Consider the following 10,213-nt stretch of genomic DNA (forward strand, 5'->3'; position numbering starts at 1 on the left):
GTGGCAAATCCGGTGCCTGGGGACGGCTCCGCGCTGCCCCTGTGGTTGCACCTGGCCCCAGTCCTTTCCTGACCAGCCTGGCTTTGAGCGCAGTCCTCAGATCTCAGCATCCTAGGTAGCTAAGATTACAGGCATGCACTCCCGGCGTCCAGCTCGTGTCCTGTCTTGTGTTTGCTTTTTCCAGTCCTGGAGCTTGAACTCAGGCCCCAGGCGCCATCCCTGAGCTTCTCTGTGCTCAAGGCTAGCACTCTACCACTTGAGCCAACGCTCCACCTCTGACTGTTTCTGGATGTGGTACTGAAGAATGGAACCCAGGGCTCCATGCATGCTAGGCAAGCGCTCTACCACTGAGTCCCAGCCCCAGCCCTTGTGTTTGGTCTTAAATGCACCGTCCTCTGGAGGCCAGGCGTTCGGATGGAGGCCTTCCTTCTTGCAGTTTGTCTTGGATTGTGGAGCTCATGTGAGGCCTTGCCCAGCATCCAGCACCCTGCCTGGGACAGCAGGGGAGGGCAGCCTGACCTCCTTCCACTCTGTTCCTTCTGGGAACATGTGCCTGTTTCCTTACTCCATGCCAGACATCTGCTGGGCCCCTTGGAGCCCCTTGGAGCCCCTTGCAGTCCCACACAAGGGTTCTTTGTGGTGGAATCTTCCCTACCACTCACCCTCCCATCTTCCCTCGCCATCTTGCGCTCTGCCTCCCCAGGGTCCTCTCTGCAGCCAATCCCTTCTGTCTCCATTTCCTGCCTTGTTATAAAGGTCTTACAGCTGGAATAAATCCACTGCTAGGTTAGAGCTTGGGTACATAGGGTCTAACTTCCACTGAAGGGGACAACTAAGGTTGGGTGTCTCCAAGGAGAAAGGCCACCAAAGTCAGGGAGGGAGGTGGTCGCTAGGCAACCTAGTTTGTCGCCCAGGTAACAACATCCATGAGATGCTGTGGACGCCACTCTCCGCCGGCTCTCGGTTCCTGCCTCGTGCACACCTTCGCCTGTGTCCGCGCCTGCTGCACTCATCCCGGAGGAAGCTGGGGGGGCTTCTTGCCTGTAGCTCCCCACATGTCCTCTTTGCTTCTTCGCAGAAGGAAAGAGCTGAGATGGGAGCCGATAGGAGCCTCCGTTTCCTTGCATTTATCATTGCACCACCACTGCCCGCCTCGCAGGGCTGAGAGCGCGACTGGGGGGCTGGAGGCCTGCCTCCCTCCCCAGTGGAGGTCAGGGTGCTTCTGGCCTGCACCTGGGTCCCATAGGCTCCTCTTCCTCTCTCCTATCGGGGTGAAGAGGCTGGCACACCTGAGTCTTTTTGGGTTCCCCCTGACGGGCATCTGGTGGTCCATAGCAGGGAAACAATGGTTGTGTTCTCTGCTGGTGAGGGGGTAGGGGCTGCGACCTTGGGACTCCACAGTCCCTGAGTCTTGATCGTGATGTACAGCTGTGTGCTGTCCCATTTTGGGGCTCCCTCTTCAGGTCTGAGCAGCCGTGAATGGTGTCAGTGACCCATTGCACCCCAAACTCCAGGAAATAGAGCAGTTCAGCTGAGCAACCCAGGTGTTTTCTTTGGATTTCTGGGTTGCAAGAGCAGGGGTAGAACTCACAGGGCGCCTGGCCGCAGGACATGCACAGCATGAAGGCACAGACCTGGCCTCTCAGGACCTTGAGCCAGCGTCGGGCAGCTGCTGCCACGCATCTGCGATGCACCGGCCGAGCCCCGCTCCGCCTGTTTCACGCCATTCCCCTCCCCTGCAGGTATCCGACCCCAGATCATGAACGGCCCCCTGCACCCCCGCCCCCTGGTGGCACTGCTGGATGGCAGAGACTGCACCGTGGAGATGCCTATTCTGAAGGACCTGGCCACCGTGGCCTTCTGCGATGCACAGTCCACTCAGGAAATCCACGAGAAGGTGAGCCGCCCCACCCCGCAACAGCACTGCCCAGTCCCCAGCAACTCCCCAAGCCTCCGATTCCTAACGCTCCTGTCCGCCTTTGTGCGCAGGTGTTAAACGAGGCCGTGGGAGCCATGATGTACCACACCATCACCCTCACCAGGGAGGACCTGGAGAAGTTCAAGGCACTCAGGGTCATCGTGCGCATCGGCAGCGGCTACGACAACGTGGACATCAAGGCTGCTGGCGAGCTTGGTGAGTGAAGGCTGGCGCGGCGCGGCGGCTACTCTTCAGGGCTTCGTGACAGGGCTGTCCCTCGTGACAGATGGCATGGGCCCATCCCCCACCCCTCCCCACCCCCAACGACCCAGCCTATCAACACTGAAGACAAAACCATGGGCTCCGCCCCAGGCAGGAGTGCACATGGCCACAGGTCACCTTGTGTCACCTCCCACTCGTGGGCTCAGGCAGGCTTAGCCTGAGCACCCCCAGTCTCTCTGGGAACAGGAAGAGCTCCAGCCACTCACCCTGTGTACAGGGCGGTAGAGCGCCGCACACAGCCCTCTCTACCCTCCTCCCCCAGCTAGGAAACCACAGCCCACCCGCGCTGCTGAGCCTTGAGTTTTCCATGGCCCCTGGGCCTGTTCTCTACCAAGCTATCCGCAGCCCAGGTGGAAGGTCAGGATGCTTGGCCTCCTTTGCAGGACTCTATTCTCTTCCAGCAGATGTTCTTTCCTCCAGGATGTTTGTGTTTTAAGGTTGCAGTGGCTCGTTCTAAGCTCAGCTCTTCTCGCTGCAGCCTCCAGGCATTACAAAAAAAAAGGAATAGTTGCATTTTTGCATCAAACCCTAAAGTCACATAAAAAGAAACTCTGCAATCACACCTGGCTCCCATGGGGGGCGGGGGCAGGGAGGAAGCCCTGAGCAGGGTCCAGTTTGCAGACTTCAGTGAGCTTGGCCCTTGTTACTATCCCTCCCCCCCCCCAAGTCCTGCAGGGTGGGGCTGCTCTAATGTCCATGGGTCGGGCAGGCCTGAGAGGAAGCTGCTCAGGTGCAGGTGCTAGAGTAGAATGGAGGTCCTGGACTCCATAGGCCATGGGATCACTGAGCAGCACCCGCACCCGCACCCTGGGAAATGGTGAGCAGTGCAGCCGCTCACTGCCTCCCCTGCAAGGACCGCAGTGACGTCGACGGCTTCCTCACCGCCCTTGTCCTCCACAGGTATCGCCGTGTGCAACATCCCGTCGGCAGCCGTGGAGGAGACGGCCGACTCCACCATCTGCCACATCCTCAACCTGTACCGGCGGAACACGTGGCTGTACCAGGCACTGCGGGAAGGCACGCGGGTGCAGAGCGTGGAGCAGATCCGCGAGGTGGCCTCGGGAGCAGCCCGGATTCGTGGGGAGACGCTGGGCCTCATCGGCTTTGGTAGGTGCCTCTGCTCCAGCCACCACCACCCCGTCCTGCGCCCTGGGAGGCTAGGTTCAACTTGGCAGCGGATGACATGTTCACAGGGGTCATAGGTCAGAGCCACTAGACCGCGAGAAGTGACAGTAAGGCTAATTCTCACAGTAAGGCCAGGTTGCAGAGCAAGCAGGTGTGTGCTCTGCTGTTGCCCCTCCAGCCGCTTCTGCAGGGGCTTCTCAGAGCAACCAAGCAGGCTGGGGACTGGAACTAGTTGTGGCTGAGTGGTGACCTGCACAGGGAGTGTACCCGGCGGCCATCAGCCTGGTGTGGCACAGGGATTCTTGGAAGATTGGAGCCAGAGGGTGGCCATCAGGCACCACCACCTTGGGAAGTGATCGTTCAGGATGTTTCCTTGGGGGCAGCCAAGCAAGACCCGATCTGCTTGGGCCTGTAGTTCGGGGCTGTTTGCACATGGAATACGGACCTCCATGGGAGGCCTGAAGGTTTAAGTGAGGGACTTGGCAGGTAACTGCAGAGTATGGGACAGGCCCCCCAGGCCTCTGGCACCAGCTCGCAGGCCTCGGGTCTGGGACGGTCCTTGCAACCGTCCTGTGGTCCCGGTGGGTTTCCTAAGGAAATTATGTGCACGCTGCAGTGCCCTCTGCTGGCATGCATCGGGCATCCCAAGAAAGCCATTTGTCAGCCCTTCCTGGGCCTGGGGGGCTGTTGGCAGCTGTCGTTGCTCAGCATCGTCTGAGTCTGGGCAGCCAAGCTGCTGCCCTATGATCCACCTGAACCTGGACCCCTCCCCCCCAGTCCCTCTGGGTCCACTGCAGACTGGCCTCCCAGAACTGGAAAAGACAGGGTCACTGGATGCCCACTTAGTGCCACAACCCTGTTAGGGACCCAAAGTCAGCCCTCCGCTGAGTCAGGCCCAGCTCCAGCCGTCGGCGCTGGCTCCCGGGGGCTGACTCGCAGTTCCACACAGACTTGGGTTCTGATGGCTTTTCAAGACCTGAGGTATTTTGACAGTAGATCTTTAGGCAGAAAGCACAGCTAACGTAGAGGCTGGTGAAGATGAGTGCGTGAAACTTATGAACCGCCACCACTGGGACGCACACTCAGCCCTGTCACCATGGTTGGTGTTAGCCTGGCCCTGGTGCTCAGGGTGGGTGGGCTGGCGTGGCAGCTACTCTCAGAGTGCAAGGCTGTCCACGGACCCTGCAGCCCTGTGGCTGCCCTGCTTCCTGCCTCCTGCCCCACCCAGTCCTGTGAAGTATTCCTCTGCCCTGTGCGGAGGGGACTCCAGCTCTGCTTAGCTGCATCCATGTATTCGTGATACGGTGATCCACTGGGACACTGCAGCTGTCCCTTGACCAGAATGGCTCTATCAGACCTTTGCTGCCAAACCACAACCATTACATTAGCTCAGTCATGCCTGGTCAGACGTAGCTTTGGGGGAGGGGTGCTAGTGTTCCTCAGACATCAACTTCCTGTGGGGAATGTCCTGTCTCCTGCCTGTCGATGGGAACAGGTTGTAGTAAAGATCAGTCCATGATCTCCTGAGGATCGGGCCATGGGTTAAGCTGAACGCTGCTCTGAGCACTAGGTACCTTCGGGGATCCCTGCATTTGTGCAAGTGATGGCCATTGGAGGTGCTTGTGGTATTGTGTGACAGCCACTATGACTTGTGCAGGCTCAGGCTGCCAGAAAGAGCTGGGCTGTGAGATTCCATCTGCGGGACAGGGCAGGCAATGGGAGATTCATAGGCCTACCAGGCACATGCTGCCAGTGTGCGCTTAGGCTAAATGATAATGCTCAGTTCTGATAAACCAGAGATAATTGAGTGGGGATATGTCCTGCCAGATACTAAGAAAGGCTGAGTAATATTCCTGCCATGAAGCCTGCTGTAATCCTGCATGCAGGAGGCCGGAGCCTAGGAAGGAAGGAAGGAAGGAAGCAAGCAAGCAGCATTGACTTAATCAAGTGCTAGTTGCAGTGGGGAGCCTGAGGGTCATTGAAACATTCTGATTGATTATAGATTGGAATTCTCCTTAAGAAGCCAGTTTGGTATGTAATATTCCTGCCGTGGCTCATATAAGCAGGGAACAGTACGGTGTTCACCAGGACTGGTGTTGCTCTTAGATGTGATTGTGTTGACTGTGTCTGCTCCCTCCGCAGCCAGCAGTGGGGTTGGTGGGCTCTCAGGGGACGGATGCCTCCGGACTCCTCACTCACCCGCACGTTCTGTCTCTGCACAGGTCGCACAGGGCAGGCAGTTGCTGTTCGAGCCAAGGCTTTTGGATTCAGCGTCATATTTTATGACCCCTACTTGCAGGACGGGATAGAGCGGTCTCTGGGCGTGCAGAGGGTCTACACCCTGCAGGACCTGCTGTATCAGAGTGACTGTGTTTCCCTGCACTGCAATCTCAACGAACATAACCACCACCTCATCAATGACTTTACTATCAAGCAGGTAACTGGCTATCAGATGTCCTCCCAACTCTGGAAGCTCCTGCTGAAAAGGTGGCCACAGCTGTTGGTCTGTACCATGAACAAAAGGGACTGAAAGATGGTTCGTGGACCAGGAGGAGCACAGGGCCAGCGGGCTCCCTTCAGGCGGGTGGGCGGGCGGGCCTCTGAGAGCACCAGTGTGCATGACCAACCACAGCTGCACCCTTCCTAGCCTTTAGGCAGCAACAAGAATTGCTACTCTTGCCACACACTGGTGGCTCACACCTGTTAATCCTAGCTGCTCGGAAGATTGAGTGCTCAGGATCACGGTTCAAAACCAGTCCAAGCAGTCTGTGAAACTCTTATTTCCAGCTAACTCCAGCAAAAAGCCCAAAGTGGAGCTTCTTGCTCAAGTGGTAGAGCACTAGCATTGAGCACGAAGGTCAGGGATAGGACCCGGGGTCTGAGTTGAAGCCCTAGTACCCGCAGTTTTAAAAAAAAAAATTGCTACTCTTTCCCCAAACTGTAGCAGGCACAGGAAAAATCCAGACCATCCAAACTCGATGTTTGCAGCTTTCTTCCTCGGCTGCGTTTCGAGCGGAGGTGACCAGCTTCTCTTTCCTTCCTAGATGAGGCAGGGGGCGTTCCTGGTGAATGCAGCGCGCGGCGGCCTTGTGGATGAGAAAGCCTTAGCCCAGGCCCTCAAGGAGGGCAGGATACGAGGCGCCGCCCTCGACGTGCACGAGTCAGAGCCCTTCAGGTGGGTGTTTGGCAGGCTGGCCGCTGGCCTCCTGCGAGGAACCGGATTCTCCTGCATTGAACTAACTCACTTTGTCATCTTAAGTGTAAACAAACGGCCACAGGATGGTGCTCATTTGGAGTTCATCCTCCGCATGCTTGGCTCTTCCCTTGTTGCCCATACCTCCCTCCCCCCAACTCCACTGTTCTGTTCCCAGCCCTGACAAAACACAACTCAATTCAACTCAGTTCTAACTGCATAGACAAAAGTTAAAACTTTCCCTGCTCGCTGACTTCTTTTCCATTTACCCTAGCTTTGCCCAGGGTCCACTCAAAGATGCACCAAATCTCATCTGTACCCCGCACACAGCCTGGTACAGTGAGCAGGCCTCACTAGAGATGAGGGAGGCAGCCGCCACGGAGATCCGCCGGGCCATCACAGGTGAGCCACGCTCTAATTCCACTGGAGACAGGTAGGTGCAGAAAGCGGGGCAGGGGCAAGGTAACTAAATTTTGCCTAAGCCAGGCTCAATGTCTGTAATCCCTGTCTGTCCCAATTATAGAGCACACCCCCTCCAGAAGCCCCCAAGGATGACGATAAACTCACTATGACCATTTACTCTAGGTCGCATCCCAGAAAGCTTAAGAAACTGTGTCAACAAGGAATTTTTTGTCACATCAGCTCCTTGGTCAGTAATAGACCAGCAAGCAATTCATCCCGAGCTCAATGGTGCCACATACAGGTGAGAAGAAGAACTGACGTTGGCTGGGGCCACCAGCTGCTTGCCTCTCTGGGAGAAAGGGAGGCCTGAAAAGACTGAAGTTGTGGGAGGTGAAAAGTTCACAGAACTAAGGAAGCCCTGGCTTCTTTACCAAGTGGGGATCCTGCACATGCTTCTCTCTTCTTGTCCAGTGCTGAATTTCTATAGAATAAACACGATTCTTTTCTAAAAGCTTTGCTGGTTTGAAAGCAACAGTCTCTCTCAAACTCATCCATCTTTTTGCCTCAGCCCTCCTGCATGCTGTTATTAATGGGTGTGATCCCCCATGCAGGAAGGAAGTTCCCGTTTAGAAAGGGCGGGTCTGAGGTCAGGCAGCCGGGTATCCTGCTCTCCTGGCATGCAGGTTTCAGCATGATCCGGCTGGACTGGCCACCGTGCCACAAGCTGCCCCTCCCGCTGAGCCCCTGAAATCACAGGTTTCAAGTAGCAATCAGATCTTCTAGAAAGCCCGTTCTGCCCATGGAAAGCCTCTGGCAGAGGTAGAGCAACAAGGGGAAAACCTTGACCACTGGAAAGACTGCAGAAATAGTTGTGAAGTTGGGAGAGAATATGGCTAAGTGGGATAAACTGATTTCTCTCCACTCCCACCCTATTGTGTCCAGGGGACATAAATGTCTCTCCGGGCATAAAGGAGAGGAGCTGTTTCTTTTTTCTCATATCGTGACTTAAAGGAGAGGAGCTGTTTCTTTTTTCTCATATCGTGACTTTCCCATATTTACATTTAGGACCAATTCATAATTCATTCTCTAAGGGTCTTAGCAGCATCTCTGGTCTCCACCCATTTGGGGCCAGAAGCACCTCCCACTCCCAATTGTGACAACTAAGAAAATGTCTAGGCCCTAACTACTGTGTACTGATTGGGCCTCACTTCTGGAGAACCCCCTTTTCATTGAGCATGTTTTCCCTCCCCTCCCCCCCCCTTGCCGATTTCCCCCAGGCATTTCTTAGCAGCCTCGCCTACAGGCCAGGTTCAGGCAGGGTATCTTTCATGGCCAGAGTTACTTTTGTCACCACCTACCTCGGTCAGTTTTGTAACTTTGGGGATGAGCATGACAATCCACCGGCGACATTTGTGCTCTAGAAGACTAAGGCAGACATGGCTTCCTCACACGCAGTGTAGTGAGCGCCACTCAGCCTGCAGAAGCCACCAAGTGACTATGAAGTAACCGTATCGCAGTTCTGGTCAGAACAAGATGCTGGCATCTTGTTCTAAGGACTCTGCCCACTCACAAGGTGGTGCCAAGCACTAAGTTGGGTTTCCCTTCCTCACCCTGGGGATTAGGATGTTTCAATGTATGAATCTGAGTCATTCAGTTCACTCACAGCCACCCATAGAAACCATAAGACCAGCATAACCCATGAACACCGCAAGGAAACCATACGCAACAGTTTACAAATGGTCCTCGTGGGAGATCCTCCTCCTGTCTAAAAGCCACGTCTCTAGTGGCTGAGAGTTGGGATTGATCGGTCAGTGTGCAAGGCACCAGGCTTGCATATAAACACCTACATTCCTCCTTGCTCGGGGTGCCCCATCACGGGGGAAAGGCCCAGGGCCCCCCAGGCTGACGAGCCCTTGTTCCCTCTGTTCACAGGTACCCGCCGGGCATCGTGGGTGTGGCCCCGGGAGGACTTCCTGCAGCAATGGAAGGCATCATCCCCGGAGGCATCCCGGTGACTCACAACCTCCCCTCCGTGGCACACCCCTCCCAGGCTCCCTCTCCCAACCAGCCCACAAAACACGGGGACAATCGAGAGCACCCCAACGAGCAATAGCAGACAATGCCGCACGAGGTAACCACTCAGATAAACTTGGGACCAAGAGACAGTGGCAAATGGATGAACTGAGAAAAGGAGTCTGACGGTCTTTCTAACAGATCCCTGGACATATGCATCATTGATGTTGCAGTGTTAACGCTACAGGAGCTAGAAAACAAGATGTTTGCTCCAGAAGTGCTGAAAGACGAGGACATGACTTATTAACGACCAACTTCTGTTATTGTGTGTTAAGTTTTCATCTGTGCATCCAATCACAAAGAATAAATAGAGCTTTTTCCTTTATCAGTCCCCTGGGCACAGCAGGTCCTGAGCAACTTGCTCGAGAATGTTGCATCAAGAGTTCCAAACATTGAAATAAAAATATTGAGAGGAAACCCCCACCTTGACTCTAGCCCCTTCGGTTTCCAGGGGCTTCTTACCTCTTTTTGCTAATAGGAAGATTGAGTTACTACGAAATGGGGGAAACTGTCTGCCTGTGTCAGACACATCGGCACACACAGGAACAAAGCCAGTACAGGCCTGTGCACGGAAGTTCTCTCCTCTGAACTGCATACTGAGCGGGCAAGTTGGTTGTAAGTTCAGTAATAACCTCTGATGCAAAAAAAAAAGAAAAAGAAAAAAATATTAAGTTTCACAAGCTGTTTGTACTCAAATCTATTTTCTCAGTTTCAGATCCTCAGCTATTTTATTGAGTGGGAAGTCTTGAGCTGCTAAAGTTCAAGAAGAATAATGTTGCATTTCCTTATGTCTCAGGAAACACTTTTTATGGTAACTTGTCAGATTGTCTATGAACAAACCCACTTTTTTAGACATTGATAAATTCTTTTCTTCACGTGATATTTTATACAAGAACACTTCAGATGTGTTATTAGATGTGACTGATTTTAACAAATCCTATTAGATTTGTATCAACTAGTTACATGTTCTATTCATAGTCTTTTGTGAATCATTGCCTTTTTGTTTAAAAAAGATGGCCTATTTTGAGCCTTTGTATAGGTACATTCCTGTTTTTGTGACAAAAGAAAAACTTTAAAACTGTCCCAAACAGAAAAAAATAATGGCTATCAGAAGTATGTTTTGTTTTAGTGTGAGTTACCGTTACTGTATTTGTTTATTGTAAAGGTGGACATTTAGCGTTCAGTGCAGTTTTCAATAAAAAGTAATTAAAATTTGTTAA

General features: G+C 53.8%; 1 protein-coding gene across 4 annotated transcripts in view; it reads left to right on the top strand.

Annotated features, from left to right (window-relative positions):
* Ctbp2 (C-terminal binding protein 2) overlaps positions 1 to 10,213 on the top strand; it is a 116,754-nt gene extending 106,541 nt beyond the window's left edge. For 2 of the 4 annotated variants that reach the window (XM_013021972.1, XM_013021971.1), the window contains exons 4-11: positions 1,743 to 1,897; positions 1,990 to 2,134; positions 3,101 to 3,307; positions 5,548 to 5,762; positions 6,370 to 6,500; positions 6,793 to 6,920; positions 7,104 to 7,221; positions 8,853 to 10,209. In XM_013021972.1, the coding sequence (XP_012877426.1) occupies positions 1,743 to 1,897; positions 1,990 to 2,134; positions 3,101 to 3,307; positions 5,548 to 5,762; positions 6,370 to 6,500; positions 6,793 to 6,920; positions 7,104 to 7,221; positions 8,853 to 9,033 (1,280 nt within the window). In that variant the 3' untranslated portion in view covers positions 9,034 to 10,209. Of the gene's footprint in view, positions 1 to 1,742; positions 1,898 to 1,989; positions 2,135 to 3,100; positions 3,308 to 5,547; positions 5,763 to 6,369; positions 6,501 to 6,792; positions 6,921 to 7,103; positions 7,222 to 8,852 lie in introns of all 4 variants that reach the window. The other 2 variants (XM_013021973.1, XM_013021970.1) reach the window with 1 other exon arrangement.

The sequence above is a fragment of the Dipodomys ordii genome, unplaced genomic scaffold (assembly GCF_000151885.1).
Source record: "Dipodomys ordii isolate 6190 unplaced genomic scaffold, Dord_2.0 Scaffold58, whole genome shotgun sequence".
Classification (NCBI taxonomy): Eukaryota; Metazoa; Chordata; class Mammalia; order Rodentia; family Heteromyidae; genus Dipodomys; species Dipodomys ordii.